The sequence below is a fragment of the Peromyscus californicus genome, unplaced genomic scaffold (genome assembly GCF_007827085.1).
Source record: "Peromyscus californicus insignis strain IS unplaced genomic scaffold, ASM782708v3 Scaffold_16__1_contigs__length_79575227, whole genome shotgun sequence".
Lineage (NCBI taxonomy): Eukaryota > Metazoa > Chordata > Mammalia > Rodentia > Cricetidae > Peromyscus > Peromyscus californicus.
Genome location: NW_026294458.1, coordinates 32141343 through 32160683, shown reverse-complemented (window position 1 = coordinate 32160683; position 19341 = coordinate 32141343). Strand labels below are relative to the sequence as shown.

At 39.8% G+C, this 19341-nt stretch overlaps 1 protein-coding gene across 1 annotated transcript in view; it reads right to left on the bottom strand.

Moving 5' to 3' along the window:
- Morc1 (MORC family CW-type zinc finger 1) overlaps positions 1 to 19341 on the bottom strand; it is a 153715-nt gene that overhangs the window by 55157 nt on the left and 79217 nt on the right. Inside the window, exons 15-16 of the mRNA XM_052739763.1 lie at positions 5412 to 5540; positions 3379 to 3481 (exon numbers count right to left, since the gene is read on the bottom strand). Coding sequence (XP_052595723.1) covers positions 3379 to 3481; positions 5412 to 5540 — 232 coding nt within the window. The remainder of the gene's footprint in view (positions 1 to 3378; positions 3482 to 5411; positions 5541 to 19341) is intronic.

Below are 19341 nucleotides of genomic sequence, written 5' to 3'. Positions count from 1 at the left end.
GTTAGGTTTTCTTTTATATACACAAAATCCAAATATAAAGAAGAATTACACAACTTTGGGGCAATATTTCATCTTCAATGTCCAGTTGGCATGAGAAAGAGCTACAGAGAAAATGTGGTGGCACGTGTGTTAATGAGGATGGGAGAGCACGAATTATTTTGCTAATGGCCCACTTATCCTACATTATCATAAATCAAGTCTTTAAAAAAAAAATTATCATCTCAATTCTGACAAACATTTCCTCACTCCGGCCCCCAAATCTGGTTTAGAAATCTATGCATCACTCCAAAATATAACAAACCATTCTATCTCCAAGACACACGGATCTTGTTTGGAATCACTGAGAATGTCATGCAGTATTCAGGGACAGCTTTGGGGTTATGGAGGCTTGCACATAGGTCACTAGACAGCTCTGAGCAACCCTGACTGGCACTTCTTTCCCAAATGACCTGCTGTCCTCGGTGGTTTAGTACTTGGCAATCATCCTGGCTCCCAGCCTTGTGTATTTTACAACCATGAACAATTCTCACCATGGTTACAAAAAATAACGAAGCCTTTATTTTGGAAAGCTTGAGGCCATTTTGCTTTAAATTTTTTTAATGCTATAGCTATGTTCTAAAGAACTGAATCCATCATTTTTTTAAGTGAAATAGTTTGTTTAGTTTGCCTTGGTATCAAGACTTGATGCAGAAAAGGAATTAAACTCTGAGTACAGTTCTGGGGCATAGCTGGGGTGTGGAGTAGTAGTATGAAATGTCAATTATTTGGGTCTCTTCTAGGTTAAGCAGTTCTCTGTTATTGATAGAAAGAAGTAGGGGAGAGTTGCATCCCATCATTAAAAGACAGGAAGGGGGGTCAAACGTGCAGAAAATGTATATGTGTTGGAATTGGAGAGGGAGGAGGCTGGCAAGGGGGAGGGTCTCCTGCCACTGGAAACAGGGAAGAAAATATAGAGCCGATGGGAACCACCAGGTCTGTTTTTCAAGGCTGCGAGCATGTATTTTTCTTGCCCTCTACCAACAGAGAAAGTGAAGAACTACCATCAAATTCTAGCACTGCTGTGAAAAAACACTTAATCCTACCTTCATGTGGTGTCTGCTATTGTTATTTTCAAAGAAAGGTGCCACATAAACAAATCTCAAGAATGACTACTGTATATACAGCTACTAACAGCATGAATACGAAGACATCTGTGGGGCAGGACCAATGCAGTGCTCTGTGTCATTTGAGAAAAGAACCTTACAGCCATGTAAGGTTTATATTCAGAACAAAGAAACCTAAGTATTTTATCAAAGTGAAGCGCATTCAACTGTCTCCCTTCAAAGATTTTTGGTCATAAATTTTAATATGCAATACAACCTCTATGTATTTTGCATCCTTTCCAAAATTCAGGGGGTTTTGGTTCAGCCAAATAACAGGCATCATTTTTACCCTGCTGGCATTCGGTGATCCCTGCATTCAATACAGATGAATGCATATCATGAATGTAATGGGAATGCTCTGCTAGCTATTTCTCAGGGACTGTGACAAAACTGTAGTTTCCCTCTGTGCTCAAACTGGAAAACAAACCAGACTTCAATGGCCTCAACAAGACTGGCTCCATTTTACCTTGTCTTGGCTGCTGGCTGTGAATACTACCATGTGTATTTAAAATGGTTTTAATCATTAGATGCATCTAAGTGGACTGGGTTCCCTAGGATGTATAGGATGTTTTGTGCCAGACTCTTGGCTTCAGGTTCAGCTTGAAGTGGGAATCTCCGGCAAGTCACTGAAGCCTTCTGAGTATCTGTGCTTTCTCCTCTTAGAAACAGGATGAGTTCACAGGGCTTTTGTAAAGACAAAATGGCATAATGTGCAAATCCTATAGAAGAGAAAGCCATGGTGTTTCCGTCTCAAGTTCTATTTACACAGACCATTGTTCATTCAAATGTCACCCATTAGCACTGACTTTGGGGGCAGCTAGGAAGCAACTGTATTCTTTGTAAATATAGACAATATCATGTCTCACCTAATGACTCTGCTTGTGTACTCACAGTACATGCCCTAACAGACAACCACATCATTTTTGCTTCTATGAATTTATTTTATATTCCTCTATCTAACCTTAACAGTGCATATATCTCAGGGCATATTTCAAGCCCCATTCTTCAGGAAGGCAGGTCCAGACTACAATGCTGAATCAGAGGACTAAGTGAGACCACAGGACAGATCCCTAGATTCCACCAGGAGTCACATCTACACCACTGACCTTGTGTTCCCCATGCAGGAAGCGCCTGCTCTCAATTAGATGCTTTTACATCTTGTTAAGCCTCCTGCTGCTGTTTTATGCATATTTTATCATAATCTTTTCAGTGGAAATGAAATACAGATGGTCAATATTGTGTCAGTGTGTTTAAAGGTTCAGGGGCTTCAGGAGACTATAAATAGAAGCACTTTCAGGAGTTTAGATTTTCAAGGTCCATCAGTTTTCTGTCAACACAACTAAATTTGTCTTACCTCCCCCTTTGCGAGTGGTATGATTTGAATGTGTAAAAGGGACAAAATTAATGTAGTCTTGAAGATGATTCTGCAGTGCTCTGTGAGGCATCACTAGTTGCTAAGGGAAGAGGGCAAGAGCATGACAGTTCGGGGTCACTGGATAATTGGAAGTAAAGAAAGCTGTGAAGGACGGCTTCCCAGGGCTCTGTGCTTTGGTTCCAGAGCCGCATAAATATACTTCAACAAGAATTATTACCCTGGTGTCATTATTAGCAATAGTGGTCCACTTACCCATCAGCCCTAAGGACTTGGAGGAGCCCGCACAGAAAAGCAATGCTGGGGTGAGGGTGCCTCTGTTAAAAAGGAATACCAACTCTTTTTTCCCCAGAGAAAGACTATTAGTCTAAAAGGGCTTGTAAGAACACTGGCAGCCATCAATATTTAATCAGCCCCTTTTCCGGTTTAGTCTGAACTTCATCCTCTAGCATAAAAGCAATGAAATCAATATATGACTTAAATAGGGGAGGAAAAAAAGCACACAGTCTAAGTGTTTAGTGCCCCTGCATGTGCCCTCTCAAGAACACTCTGGTAAGATCAAGTATGCCCTGTGAACATGAATGGGAAGGCGGAGCTCAGGAGGCCAAGGCTTCCTGCCAGGGAAGGGTGGAGCTGCATACACCCCAGGACCTGTGCTTGGTTACAGCAGATCTCTTTTTTAAAAATGGAAAAATGCATTAACAACATAATATTCTCATCGGTAGCAAGGAGCTAAAGAAGGGTTTAAAGAGAAACAGGCTTCTAAGCTAAAATCTCTTTACAACTAACATGCTCAGGGTTTATAAGACACACCTTAGGAATTCTACACTGATAAAGAATTTTTCAAAAACTGATCAACACTACCTGTTTTCCAGGTTGTTGGGATTATTAGCACAAATCCACATGTCAGGGAATTCTTCCTCATAATTGGAAGGGGAAGGCAGGACTCTCCATTTGAGACAAAGATCTGACCATAAAGACAAAAACATGAAAGAATAAAATTTATCATTAAAAAAAAAAAAGATGTCAGTTCTGACATACCCAAAGCAGCAACCCCTTCACCACACACCCCATGCCTGCTGGCATAGCTATTCCAGGCTTCTGTGAGCTATGTAAGAAGCTCACCAAGAAATGAGCAATCATCATCATTGCTCCAGCTCCCTCCAAGTTGGATGCTATTCCTTTTGAGCATAGGAAACTTGCTAGAACTCATTCTCCCTTCTCCTAAGAATTCCAGTGACCTGACTCTCACTAATTCCAGCCTGTTCCTGTCTGCTCCACTTTCCATGTTCAACCACACTAAGAAGGAAAGTGAAGATCTGTAAGTCATTCACACACTGCCCTCCTCCGTCCATTACCCACCCCCCTGACTCTTATTCCACAACCCACTCTGATTTCTTTATGTGTTTCCCCTCACAATCTCTCCTTGTTTTTAGGCCCAAGGCGCACAGCTGTCTTTAGGCTAAACCCAAGTTGAATCCTGAATTCCCTCTTGACACAGAGGTAAATAATTTGTGCACTCCTGAGGCAGAAGCAGTTTGCATGGGCAACCAACACCTGAAGCACCTCCTACAGCCTGTGGACCTTGGAAGAATGACTTAATTTCTGTTTCAGTACAAACATCTGTAAAAAATGAGATTTCTACTAGTATTTATATAAGTAGGAGCTGAGGATAAAATGGCTTCACAGTATTAATGGCGATGAAAATCAACACTGCTAAATACTTTCTTGATCACTTAGCAAACCTGACACTTATTAGAGCATATGTTCACAACTGTATGACATAACTATAAGCACTAGTCTCATTTCCTAAATAGGAGATTAATTCTCAGAAATATCCAGTGACTGCCCCGATCCCACACAGCCCTTCACCACTGGAGAATGCATTTCAAGTACTTGGCAGGCATCAGAGATACACTGATTATTGGCCACTCTAATTGTCACCTGGCAGGCTGTCACATTCTGTCATCAATCACCTCAGTCATACTTTCTAAATGTGTCATATACGTTCCTTTTATTAAATCTCACTGCCACACATTAGTCCAGGCATTTACATCTCTCACTTAGGTCTTCTATCACAAGAGACTACCATCCCAGGTTTGACCTTCCCTCCACTCTGGTCCTGCACCAAATCACCCTCCATGGAGCTGCCTTACTTCAAGTTGCATCTGATTCACCAATTCCCCCTGGACCACTCCCAGAAGAAAGGCTGGGGAGGTGCTCTCCTGGCACTTGTCTGTTTCATCTGGTAGATTGCAGGTGACAGGAAGTACACCATCCTTAATTCCAAGCCCTTTATACCGTGGCTTGAAAGCATATCAAGTGCTCGGTGGCTCTTTGTTGCTCTCCTTCCACTGAGAATTTTCCAATACCTCCCACTGTTGATCAAAGTAAAAACGAGCCCTGCAATTCAAGACCTCATAAAGGCATTTACCCAAGAAAATACTCTATCTTTCATCATTTGGTCATCCTCCACTTACTCTGTTACTAGATTACAGAAGCCCTATTAGTCTTAGACACAGTGTGACATAAAAGTAAGAAAGTGGCTGTTTGTAGGCCTCCATCACAACTACTTCACATAAGGTGCAGAGCTGAGATCAACCATCTTTCCCTGTGCTTTACCTCTACTCAGCCCTGTCATAACGACCATCCCACGCCTCTGTCATGAAATCTCACCTCCATTTTTCCACCCCACTCTTTCTCACTGCATGTTCAAAGAACCCTGCGTCTATCCTTCCCTTATCTAATTTGCCCTCTATTGTACTTACTTTACGCTCTTGCCTAGACAGCGACCTCCTTAGATGCAAACACCGTGTTTTACCATTTGTCTTCTTAGCACCATGATTTGAACCTTTAGGAAATCGTGAATATCTGTTAGGTTGGCATTCAGCACTCACCACATTGTAGGATGAACGGGATAGCCATGGCTTGTCTTCTTCGACACTGGAGAGACTCTAAAGATCTGTCCATGTCTTTGCTATGTTGGTATTTGAATTCATCCCAAAACAGTGTTAGGTTTCTATTACCTGAAGGAAAGAGACAATGAAAACAAAACTTACAAAAGAAGTAAGTTAACACCATCAAGGTGATTAATAAAAAACATAGTTTAGATGTGAGCACATATACAATACGATTTCAACTGTGTAGGAGCCAATATATAAATAAGAGATTGATGAGTTATTTATAAGTTGGGTCTTTATAGATTCAAATATGTTTTCTGATTTATATGCTTTTACATTTTCAAATCACGTGCAGTAAATGGGCACCATCTTTACAATGAAAATAAAGACAATAGCGGTTATAAAAAGTTACATTTTTATTGTTGCAATAAAGCACAGTGACATTTAAATTATTATTCTTAAATATTCCCAGGAAGAGCTGTGCTAATTAAACTGTAAAGGCCACTTTTAAAATTATTGCCAGAAATATTTATCACTCCTATCACACAGCTAGAGTTTTCTTAAACCCTTATATCATCCCTGGTTCTGGTTTCTTCCTGGGCTGTGTTTTATGTTCCACCCTAACCCCAAGTTCTATACCCCTCATTGCTTGGAAATAGCTTATCTCAGGAGACCATTAGAATTTCGTTGAGAAGCTGTGTTCTTATCCTTTGATCTAGAAATTGCACAGCTGTGAAAACATTACATACAGCATTATTAGAAGAGTAAAAATTTGGAAATCATATAAAAGCCTATGGAGAACTGATAAACTCCATTTTCAAACAATGGAAGAACCCTGAGCACCTTGAAGAGGAGGGAGGAAGAGCTAAATGTAGTGTCTTACCGGCTCTGCAAGACACAGTTTTTATTTGTAAAGAGATATAAGGCAACACCAGATAATATTTTAAAGTTTTTGTAACTTATAAAATGTGTACACATATAATATCAGGTTGGACATTCTTTTCTCAAAGTATGGAGAAGAAAATTTTATTTTTTAAAAAAATTAAAGATTTGTTTGTTTATTATTTATTGTTTTTTTTTTTTGAGACAGGGTTTCTCTGTATAGCTTTAGAGCCTATCCTGGAATTCACTCTGTAGACCAGGCTGGCCTCGAACTCACAGAGATCCGCCTGCCTCTGCTTTGCGAGTGCTGGGATTAGAGGTATGCGCCACCACCACCACCGCCGCCCAATAAGACTTATTTACGCTGGGCGGTGGTGGCGCACACCTTTAATCCCAGCACTCGGGAGGCAGAGGCCGGCGGATCTCTGTGAGTTCGAGGCCAGCCTGGGCTACCAAGTGAGTCCCAGGAAAGGCGCAAAGCTACACAGAGAAACCCTGTCTCGAAAAACCAAAAAAAAAAAAAAAGACTTATTTACTTTTTATGTGAATGGGTGTTTTGTTTGCACATATGTTTGTGTGCCATGTGTGCCTAGAGCCCACAGAAGGCAGAAGATGTCAAATCATCAGGAACTAGAATTACAGGTGGTATGAAATGCTATGTGGGTCCTGGGGGGCAAAAAACCTGGGTCTTCTGTAAGACCATGAAGTGCTTTTAACCATCTTTCCAACCCCAAATAAAGTTTTAATGGTAGATATCTTTAGAGAAGAAAAGAAGTTATGGGGGAAGTTACGAGGGGATACTTTTACTTTTTACTTTACTTTTTGTGAACACTTTTAGTATTTTTACATGTACATGTACTATTTTAAAAGGGTCTTTAATTAAAAAAAAAAGTAAGAACTATGTTTTACTATTTTACCCAATATGAGAACCACTGCCTGGCTGTATGGCTATGTAACTTCTGAAATACATCCACAGGGAACACTGTCACCCATGTTCACATTTCCAAAAATGTGTAATGAAGTGTAAACCTTAGAGATACCGGAAACATGGCCATTCTTCCAGCAACTTTCACATGTGCTCATGTAATCACATAGAATGCAGATAAATAATTCTTTATACCTATTGTCCTTGTAAAAAAAAAAAAAAAAACTCAGGCTTTACATGTTTAATTTTAAGACCAGGAGGCCAAAAAGTCAGTCTTCAAAAGAGGTTTTCTTCATGGGCCGGGCTACTAAAAAGATGTCACAGATCCCTAGATTCCCATGTTGGCTCCTCATCAAATTTCTACTTATGGCTTTCCTCCAAACCTTCCTTAGTCGTCTGTTGTAGAACATTACTTTAAGGTATGCTACTTTTGTTTATGTTGCATTTGTTCAACTCTGTGAAGCTGTGTTACTGTGCCTGTCTAAAATACTTGATGGTCTAATAAAGAGCTGAATGGCCAATGGCAGGAGAAAGGATAGGCCGGGCTGGCAGGCAGAGAGAATATATAGAGGGAGAAATCTGGGAGGAAGATCTAGGAGCCAGAAAAGGAGGTGGACTCCAGGGGCCAGCCTCCTAGCTACACAACAAGCCACAGAGTAAGATTAAGATTTACAGAAGTAAGAGAACAGGAAATGACCAGAGGCAAAAGGTAGATGGGGTAAATTAAAGTTAAGGGAAGCTGGCTAGAAACTAAGCCAAGCTAAGGCCGGGCATTCATAACTAAGAAGAAGCTTCCATGTCTGACTTATTCAGGAGCTGGGTGGCGGGCCCCCCAAAAGAGTGAAAAACAAACAATAACAGGCATCTGCCTGGTGAGCTTTTGATTCAGACTCAGTTTCTGCCCTTTGCTTATTATTTGTCCTTGAAATTCCCATTTAGCTGAGGAGGACTGGGGTAATATAAATGAGAATGGCCCCCATAGGCTCACATATTTGAACGCTTGGTCACCAGGGAGTGGCACTATTTGAAGGGATTAGGAGATATGGCTTTGTTGGAAGAAGTGTGTCACTGGGGGTGGCCTTTGAGATTTCAAAAGCTCAAGCCAGGCCGAACATGTCTGTCTCTCTCTCTGTCTCTCTGTCTCTCTCTCTGTCTCTCTCTCTCTCTCTCTCTCTCTCTCTCTCTCTCTCTCTCTCTCTCTCTCTCTCTCTTCCTGCTGCCTGCAGATCCAGATGTAGGTTAAGAACGCTCAGCTACCTCTCCAGTACCATGTCTGCTTGTGTGCCTCGATGTTTCCCACCATGCTGATAATAGACTAAAGCTCTGAAACTGTAAGTAAGCCCTCAAGTAAATGCTTTCTTTTATAAGAGCTGCCATGGCCATGGTGTCTCTTCACAGCAAAAGAACAGTGACTAAGACAATGACCTTGAACTTCTGATCCAATTGTCTCCCTCTCTGAGTGATGCATAATTGAGCTCGGTTTCTGCGGTACTGGGGATTAAAGTCAGGGTCCTGGGATGTGAGACAAGCGCTCTACCAACTGAGCTGCATCCCCGGCAGCCCTGTTGTTTGGCCTTCGTCTACCGCATTCTCCACTTCTCAGGCTCCCGAAGGACTACTCTCTTGAATTTGACACAGCTTATGTGAGTTTGCTTCTCTGATTTTCAGATTAACTATTTTATCTTTGCCATCTCAGGGTGTTCCATAGATTTAAAAGATGTAGAATACTGTGATAGTCTGGATGAAAATGGCCCCCATAGACTCATAGGGAGTGGCATTCATTACCGGAGGTGTGGCGTTATTGGAGTAGGTGTGGCCCTGTTGAAAGAAGCATGTCACCAAGGGGTGGGCTTTGAGGTTTCAGAAGCTCAAGCCAGGCCTAGTGGCTTACTGTCTCTTCCTGCTGCCTATGGATCCAGATGTAGAACGCTCAGCTACCTCTCCAGTGCTGTCTACTTGCTTTCCTTCATGCTTGCTGCCATAAAATGGACTAAACTTCTGAACGCTAAGCCAGCCCCAATGAAATGTTTTTCTTCATAACAGTCACCATGGTCATGGTGTCTCTTCATAGCAATAGAAACCCTAACTAAGACAATACATTCTAGCTCCGCTATATATTATTTGCAAAATTTTGGGCAAGCTGCTAATTTTCTTATCCATCAAGTGAGTGTTGGGCAGATAAAATGGCTCAGAAGGCAAAGGTGCTTGGTGCCAAGTATAACAACATGAGTTTGATCCCTGGATATACAACGTGGAAGGAGAGAACCACATCTTACAAGTTGTCCTCTGACCTCTACACATGTGTCCCCAGACATAAAATAAATAAATGTAATAAAAATAATAAACTATAATTATAAAAAGTAAATGATTACAGTAACTTGCCTTATAGGATTAATATAAAGATGAAATGTGAGACATTAAAACAAAGAATGAGAGGATTCTGGGAAAAGAGAGAGTAGAATGTTCTCAAACCTATTTTACCCTCTAGTCAGAATCATCACTGGTAGAATCTCTTGAGTGTGTAACTACTTTGGAACTTTGGAGCCTATCAGGATTACAAAGCCAGTTCAGCTCCCAGCTGGTAGTCCTTACCCAACCTATACACCTTAGTCCTGTGCCAGACAGCTGTGTTTGTGTCCTTGGAGCAGCTGGTGCACACCTTGAAACCTCAGGGTAAGCAAAACATCCCTGCTTTCCCAATATCCTCCCTTAGGCTCTAAAGGGGCAGAGGATGAGGTTGGCCACTGATGTCACACGTATCCATTGGTTACAATGATTTCCTAGAGAGCTGAGAAACTACCTTTTTTCTTCAAAACCCTTCATTTGTCCATGTTCTTTCCTTTTGGGAGCTATGCTTGGCAAGCTAGACTCAAAAACACCAATGTGTACAAGAGAAATTTAAGTGACCAGAATGTGATGGAAGATCAGAAATGCCTGAGGAGATTTATCTTTACATCTCAGGCTGATCCTCTGCACAGAGACCCCCTACAACAAAACAAAAATAAAACGTAAGAGGCAGCAAAGGTGAGAATCAATTTCCAGAGTTACAAGGCTTGCAGATTCCAACACATAGTTTCCAGAACAACATCATAAGGCATACACAGCAAAAGGAAAACATCTACAAAGACTTTAGAGCAACTTCTAAAAGAGGGAGAGAAAAATCAAGAAAATGATGTAAATCAAAAACAAAAGTATCAGAGAAACCCAAGTCTTAAAAAGAGGCAAAAAGGAATTCTGAAGCAAAACTGTCTATCACCACTTACTAGAGATGTCTGAGTGCAGATTCTAGCAGGAAGAAGAAGGAGCCAGTGAGTTGAAGACACAATAATGAAAATTATACTTATCTGAGGAGCAGAAAGGAAAATGACCCAAAGAAAACGAACAGAGCCTAAGAGACCAGGATGACACCACCAAGTGGACCAACATACACACAGTCAGAGCTCTAGAAAGGGGGAGGTTAGGAAGATGGCTCAGTTGGTAAAGTAACGGCTGTGTAAGCGTGAGGATCTGAGTTCAAATCCTCCACATTCACTTACAAAGCTGAATGTGGCAATCCATGCTTGTCATCAGTACTGGGAGGCAGAGATAAGACTGGAGGTCTCAATGGCTGGCCAGTCTAGCCCAATCAGTGAGCTCCAGGTTCAGTGAGAGACTTTCCTACAAAACCTAAAGTGAAGAGCAATGTACCTGAAGTAAAGCTACTATGCAGTCAGATTAAAACTCGGGAGGCAGAGCCAGGCGGATCTCTGTGAGTTCGAGGCCAGCCTGGGCTACCAAGTGAGTCCCAGGAAAGGCGCAAAGCTACACAGAGAAACCCTGTCTTGAAAAACCAAAAAAAAAAAAAAAAAAAATGCTGTAACTTCAGTGTGTTAAACATGATGTACACACAGAAAGTGGCTAAAGAATACACATAACAGAAATCAGAAAACGAAGTCAGGAACAATAGTGCATGCCTATAATCCCAGGACTCGGAAGGTGGAGGCAGCAGCATTACAAATTTGAGGGCAGCCTGGGCTGCATAATGAGACCTTGTCTGAAAAAAAAAAAATGAACGAGAAAGGAATTTAAATGTTTTATTACAGTAATCAGGCAAACACAAAGGAAGAAAGTAAAATAAGAAATGAGGAACAAATAAAAAGTTGTAAGGCATCCAGAAGACAATTAGCACAATGACCAAAGCCCCTCTTTATCAGCAATTACTTTGGTGTAAATAGAATGTAGTCTCCATTCAAAAGACGACGAATTAAAAATATGATTTCCAGAAGTGCTGCCTAGATGCAAATTAGTTGCAAATGAGACAATGAAGAAGGATATTTCCTTTGATACAAAGATGGAAACTGGTTACAAATAAAAGTACAAAAACAGATACTTCCTGCAAAAAGCAACCAAAATAGAATAAGCGCAGCTCTGCAAACATTCAACCAAACAGATTTAAAAGCAAAACAGGTCACAAGAGAGAATGAAGAATCCTCTATATTAATAAAAGGTTCAAAAGAGCAAGAAGATAAAACAATTACAAACAGATGCACCCAACAATAAACTAAAGCAAAATGGGAAGCAAACTGGCAAAATTCTACTATAAAAGAGACAAATGCTTCGCTCTTAACACAGTTTTTTATGCTATGTATATGATTCAGTTTTAGAAAGAAGTAAGTATATAGAAATTCATTCATTTCATCTAGGTTTTCCAGTTTGTTGGTGTAGAGTTGTTCATAATAATCTAATGATGCTTTGTGTTTTTGTAGCACTGGTTATAATGTTTCATTCTTTCTTTCCTTGGGGCCTTCTCCCTTTTTTCTTACTCTAAAGGCTTGCCTGTATAAAAAGCAGGTAGAAAATGAATGAAAGAAAACAGAAATATATGTTACAATGAATTAACCAGATCTGAAAATTAAGTTCCAAGAGCTTTAAGAAGACAGAGTAGTAGGCAGCCATGTCCACGCCACGATTGTGTACAAGCAGTAAGAACCAGTGACCACGGCCATGTTGTCGGTGCTAATGCAACAAATTTAGATAGAAATGCCAGACAAGAGAAATCGCTAGGGAGAGAACGAAAACACCTCCAGAAGAGACAGTGGTGAGTTTGCCCTCCTTGTCCACATGTCTGAGTGCAGAGCAGAGGTCGTATAGCATAGATGGCAGCAACCTAGAAGCCTGAAAAAGCCTCCAAAGGAAAGCCACCTCACTGCATCTTGCCAGAGGACTTTCCAGCCTCTAACAGAGTGGAAATCAACTTCCTGCTGTTGCCGTCACGTCACCTACAGTATGTTTTTATGGCAGCCACAGCTAATGGCTGTGTCAATCCCTGTAAGTCCAGATGTGCAGCTGCCCTTGGTTCCCTCGCCTGCGAAGAATTTCAGGTGTCACAGTGTATTCTGTTTTCCCTTTTGCCTCCACAATCCATTGTCTCACATTCACCACAGGAAGAGATTTAAATAATATGACCTAGAGCCGGGTGTGAGGCCTCACACCTATAATTCTAACACTCTGACTGCTGAGGCAGGAGGATTGCTATTTGTTTAAAGATAGCCTAGACCACATAGTGAATTTCAGGTGAATCTAGATTAAAGTGCGTGACTTTGTCTCAAAATAAATAAACAAATAAGTCAACTAGTCCATAAGTAATATAAATAATAAATAAGTAAATCAGATTTTCAGGGTTTCTTTCACCTTCCATATCTCATTCTAAATTCATCCCATTCATCTTCCTTGACCTACTACACTTAAACTATAAAATTTTCTGAATCCTAAATGCAATGAATTTTTCCAAACTCAGAAAAGAAAAAGGAAAATGTGTGTGGCATGCATACTATTTTCTCTGACCACAATAAGATGAAATTAGATATCATTTAAAAAATAAAAGAAACAAAGCTCCACTGAGTCAGGCTTGGTGCTCTAACTAGTGTTCCCAGGGCTCAGAAGCCTGAGAGAATCCCTGAGCCTGGGAGCCTGGGAACAGCAGGTGGGAGAGCTGGATTTTTCCACAAATTAGGAGAGTGGGAGGGGTGTGTGTGACGGTTTGGAGGAAGGAAAAGGAACGGAATAATGTAAGCATATTGTAATCTCAAAACTAACACTAAAAAAGATTGCAGGTATGTGATTTCATTTAAAAGGGGGGTGTGAGCCGGGCGGTGGTGGCGCACGCCTTTAATCCCAGCACTCGGGAGGCAGAGCCAGGCGGATCTCTGTGAGTTCGAGGCCAGCCTGGGCTACCAAGCGAGTCCCAGGAAAGGCGCAAAGCTACACAGAGAAACCCTGTCTCGAAAAGAAAAATAAAATAAAATAAAATAAAATAAAAGGGGGGCGTGAAAGTGAAGGGAAAGAAAGAATAAAAGAAACAGAAAGAAAAAGAAGCTGGAGAATTAAACACTGTCCTAGTTTGCTTTCTGCTACGATGAAACACTGACTGTAATGGTCTGAAAGAAAATGGCCCCCAAAGGGAGTGGCACTATTATGAGCTGTGCTTTGTTGGAGTAGGTGAGGTCTTTTTGGAGGAAGTATGTGACTTTGGAGGTGGGCTTTGAGGGCTCATATATAATCAAGATACCGCCCAGAGTCTACAGGCAAGATATTGCCTGCAAGATGGAGACTTCTCAGCTACTTCTTCAGCACCATGTCTACCTGCACGCTACCATACTCCCAGCTGCCATAGTTCCTGCCATGATGACAGTGGACTAAACCTCTAAAAATGTAAGCTGCCACCTCAATTCAGTGTTTTCCTTTATCAGAGTTGCTGTGGTCATGGTGTCTCTTCAAAGCAGTAGAAATTGTAACAAAGACACTGACCAAACGTAACTTTAGGAGGAAAGCATTTATTTGGCTTTCACTTTTATGCCATAATCCATCATTGAGGGCAATCAGGGTAGGAAGTCAAGCCAAAGGCTGGAGGCAGGAACTGAAGCAGAACCACTGAGGAATGCTGCTTACTGGCTTGCTCCCCATGGCTTGCTCTATTTGCTTTCTTTCCAGAACTACCTGTCCAGGGATAGCACTGCTCACAGTCAACTAGGACCTTCCCCATCAATCATTAATCAGGAAAATGCCTCACAAGCTTGCCTATAGGCCAATCTGATGAAAGAAGTTCCTCAAGTCCGGGTCTCTCTCCCCAGATGACTGTAACTTGTATGAAGTTGAAAAAAAACCTAGAAGGACCCAACGAATCAAAGAAGAAATTAGAAAATACTTATCAATGAATGAAAACAACAAATGCAATATACCAAAATTTGAATATTCAAAGCCAACCTGGTCTACAAAGTTCCCTGTAGAACTGAGAAACCCTGTCTCATTATAAAAATAATAAAATAAATAAATAAATAAATAAAAACAAAAAATAATGATCTCAAGTCTAAAACCAAACTCTATAATAAGAATAATAACTGGGAAAACAAAGGGTCAACTAAACCTAAAGCTGGCAAAAAGAAGTACATAAAGGTCAGATAAAAGATTAACTAACTAAATAATAAAAAAAAGAACATCAATAAAATAAAATCTTTGTTGTCAAAAAATTTGTGACTGACAAACATTTGCTAGACAGACTGAGATAAAAGAGAAAGATTCAAGTCATTAAAATAATAAATGAAGAAAGGGACATGACTACCAATTCTACAGGGAAAAAAAGGGATACTACTATGAACAATGACCCAGCAGTGAATTGGAAACGTACATGTAATAGTCAAACTCCGAAACGGGCAAATCTTACCAAAACGAGGAGGAAACAGAACATACCAGACAGACTTAGGGTGAGGAAGGATTTTGAATCTGTGACCAAGAGCATGCCCTGCAATGGGTGCTAGCTTCTATGTTTCTTTTCCTGTTGCTGTGGTAACGTGCTCTAATGAAAGCAACTTTAGGGAGAAAGAGATTCTTTTAGCCCATAGTTTAAGGTTCATCAGGGCAGATGTCAAGGCAGCAGGGGCTTGAAATAGCTTGTCACATCACACGCACAATGAAGATTCTAAAGCAATGAATGCATGCCTTGGTACAGCATTCTGTTTCTCCCTGGGGAGTCTAGGTTCCTGTGCCCAGAGAATGATCCCATGTACAATTAACAGAGATCTTCCATATCAATTAAAGTAATCAAGATAACGCCCCATAGGCATGACCAGAGGCACATCTCTCAGGTGTGTCTAGATTCTCTCAAGTTGAAAATAGACACTGACATCAGACTTATTAAAAAAAAAAACTAACATGAAACCTTCTCAAACTTTTCTTTAAAAAACAACAACAAAAATCCTGAAGAGGCAGAAACATTCCTTTGTAAGTCATTCTATGAAGGAGGTATTGATTACTTTTAATGCCAACTCTGTGATGATGTTCTACAAAAAAAAAGGAAATTACAATCAACATTTCCCTGGCATAGATGCAAAGATTCTCAATAAAATACCAGCAAACTGGATTCAACGGTGTATTAAAAATAATATATGTCACGATCAAGCAGTATTTATTCATAATTCAATGTGCAATGCGAATGTACCATAGTAAAATAATGAGGGGGCTACGAACTACACAAAAATTTCAAACAATGTTGCAATCTGTGAAAGATACAGCATCCATTTATGATAAAAACAACAAACAACAAAACAAAACAAAACTAATGAAAGTCCACAAAATACCACTCAAATAACTAGGTGGGCCTTGCTTCAGTGTAATAATAGTCACATATAAAAAATCCACCACAAACATCAAAATAATGTCAAAAAAGTCCTGCAAGTTTCCTTTAGGATTGAGAACATAGCAAAGATACTGGTTTTTGCATTTCTATTAAGTCAAATACTGGATGTCCTAGCTAGAACAATTAGGCAAGAAAAAAAAAGCATTCAAATTGAAAGGACAAAGTAAAATTGTCTCTATATCTGACATAAGCTTAATATCTAAAATACACTGCACATGCTAAAAAAAAAACACCTGTTAGAGCAAACAAATTGAACAAAATAGAAGAAAAAAATCATTGTTCATAATTGATTAAAATTTTATAGACAAAGGACAATCCAAAAAGGAAGTAAAAAAACTATTTAATTTACAATAAATAGCATCAAAAAGAGTAAAATATTTAGGAACTAACAATGAAATATGAAAACCTTATAAATGAAAGCTATAAAACATTTATAAAGAATTTGAATAAGATCTAAGTAGAGAGACAGATAATATTTACATACTGTGAGATTTAGGATTGATTCCAATATTCTCCCCAAGATCTATATATTATTTAACCCAGTCCCTACAGAAATGCTGTCTTCTTTTCCTAAACAGAAAAATCCATCTAGTCAAAATAATCCTGAAAAAGAATAGAACAGGAGAACTCACACTTCCTAACATCAAGCCTTACTAACACTGAGTATTCTAAACTCTAAACAGTGCAGCATGGACATGAGGTTAGACATGCAATACAACCATGTCCAAACACTCACATACATGAACAAATTATTTCTGGCAAAAGTGCAAGATCATTCAACAGGGAGAAGACAATCTTTTGAATAAATTTTGCTAAGTAAACTGAATATCCTCACATAATACAATGACCCTCGGCTCTGAACATCGTACACAAAAATGAACTCAAAATGGGCTTACTGTCTAAATGTAAGGTGTAAAATGATGTCACCCTAGGATAAAACTACAAGCAAAAACTTCCCAACATTGGACTTGCCAACATCTTAGATATAACACAAAGGTATTGACAACAAAATAAAAAAATAGACAAAATGGACTTCATGAAAACAGTTTCTCAGAAACACTGTCAACAAGGTAAAAAGGTGGTCAACAGAACACAGAAAGGTATCTGTGAACCATGTATCCAATGATGGACTAAAATCCCTATTATATAGAAAACTCAAAGTTCAACAAAACAAAACCCAATTAAAAAAAGACAAAGGAGCAGGGTATGGTGGCTCACTTCTGTAATATTGACACCTCAGACACTAAAGCTAGAGGGTCACTGTGAGTTCCCAGCCAGCCTTGGCTCCATAGTGAGTTCTAAGCCAATGTGAGCTCCTCAGTGAGACCCTGTCTCAAACAGCAAATGAGAGAGGTGTACTTAGACATTTCAAAAAAGGCATCCCAATGGCCAATAAACACATTAAAGGAGATGCAATATCTTGATCATCATGGCAATGACAATCAAAATCATGAGATAGATGCGTAAGGCTCCACCTCACCCATTAGGGTGGCAACCAAGCAAAACAAAACAAATCCAAAAATCAATAAGTGTTAGAGAGGATGTAAAGAAATTGGAACCCCTGTGCATTGTAGTCAGAATGGAAAATAGTAAATAGCACAAGCTACTATGGAAAAAAAATGATGTTTTCTTAAAAACCCAATAGAATTATCAAATTCTCCAGAAATTGTACTTTTGGATATATAGGGAAATGTGAGCCAAAACCATCATGCTGAGATATATCTCACATCTGCCAGAATAAATACTACCAAGAAAGTGAACGATAGCCAGTGTATGCTTATAAATTCAGGAGGCAGAGGCAGGTAGAGCAGAGTGAGTTGAAAGCCAGCCTCATCTACACAGTAAGTTATAGGCTAGTCATGGCTACACAATGAAAATGTCTTTTTTTTTAAGTGAAAGATGACAGGTATTTATGAGAAAGTGTAGAAAGAAAGAAACCTTGTACATTGTTGGTGGGAATGCAAGCTTATACAGCCAATACAGAAAATAAAAGATTTGGCTCAAAAAATTAAAAATAGAACTATGATATGATCTTTTTAAAAAAAGATTTATTTATTTATTATGTATACAGTGTTCTGCCTGCATGCCAGATCTCATTATAGATGGTTGTGAGCCACCATGTGGTTGCTGGGAATTGAACTCAGGATCTCTGGAATAGCAGCCAGTGCTCTTAACAACTGAGCCATCTCTCCAGCCCCCAACTATGATATGATCTTAAATCTCACTTTAGAATATATATATATTGCCAAAGAAAATAAATTCAGTATGTTGAGTAGTCATTTCCATTCCCACATTTATTACATCACTATTCCCAAAATAGGTATGCCATGGAATCAATCCAAGTGTCCACTGATAAAGGAATGGTGTAAAACACAGAGTAAATATACACATTTTGCACTGGAAAAAAGAAGTAAATCCTGTATTTGCAACAGCTTTGATGCACATGGAAGGCATTCAGTTAAGACAGATAAACCGGGCACAAAAAGACAGACATCATCTAGTCTCACTCATATACAGAACTACAAGAGTTGAGTTCATGGGAACCAAGGGTAGAATAATGGTTGTAAGAGGCTCGGGACGCAGTTGGGGAGATGCTGGCCAAAGGACACAAGACTTCAGTCATGAGGAATACGTTCAAGAGATCTACTGCATACCATGGTGACTGTCATTAATAACAAAAGACTTTAGACTTGCTAAGAGAAAGAATCTGTACAACTGTCTACAGCAGCAGCATTCATAACGAATCAGCTGGAGAAACCCGTGTCTACAGACAAAGGAGTAAGCAAAATATAGTACATACATAACATGGACTAGCGGTCAGTCATAAAAGGGAAAGACATTTTGACACATGCTTCAACATCCATGAACCTTGAAGATATAATTAAGTAAAATGACGTCACAAAGGACAAACACTGTAGAATCACCTTCCCACTGGATACTGAGCCAAACTCACAGAAAGAGAGTAGTAGAAAGATGGAGGGTGGGGTGGAAATGAGTTATTGTTTCATGACAATTGACTTTTGGTTTTAAAATATCAAGAGTGTTTTGGAAATGGAAATGATGGGAGAGACAGCGACACAGTACTATGCACTGAATGACATTGGCTTGTACATAAAAAAGGTAAAGACGGGAAATGTTATATACATTTTACCATAGTAAAAGGGGGGACATGAAAGAGACTTACAGACATACATGTTGCAGCTGTACTGCGTCTGTCATCTCTCTGAATGTCCCTGTCCCATAACCACCATTCTCACAGGAAAGCTATGCTTCATAGTGCAGCATAGCTTCAGCATGCAGCTTAGCAATTTTGCAGCAGTGCTACTACCACTATTCCTGACAAGACACCTTATTAACCTGTTTGGTGAAATAAAGTCTCTGCCAGAAAATGTAAGACAGTTGATGCAACACAGCTAGCTTGAGAGATGGATGCCCATGGCGATCTCCAA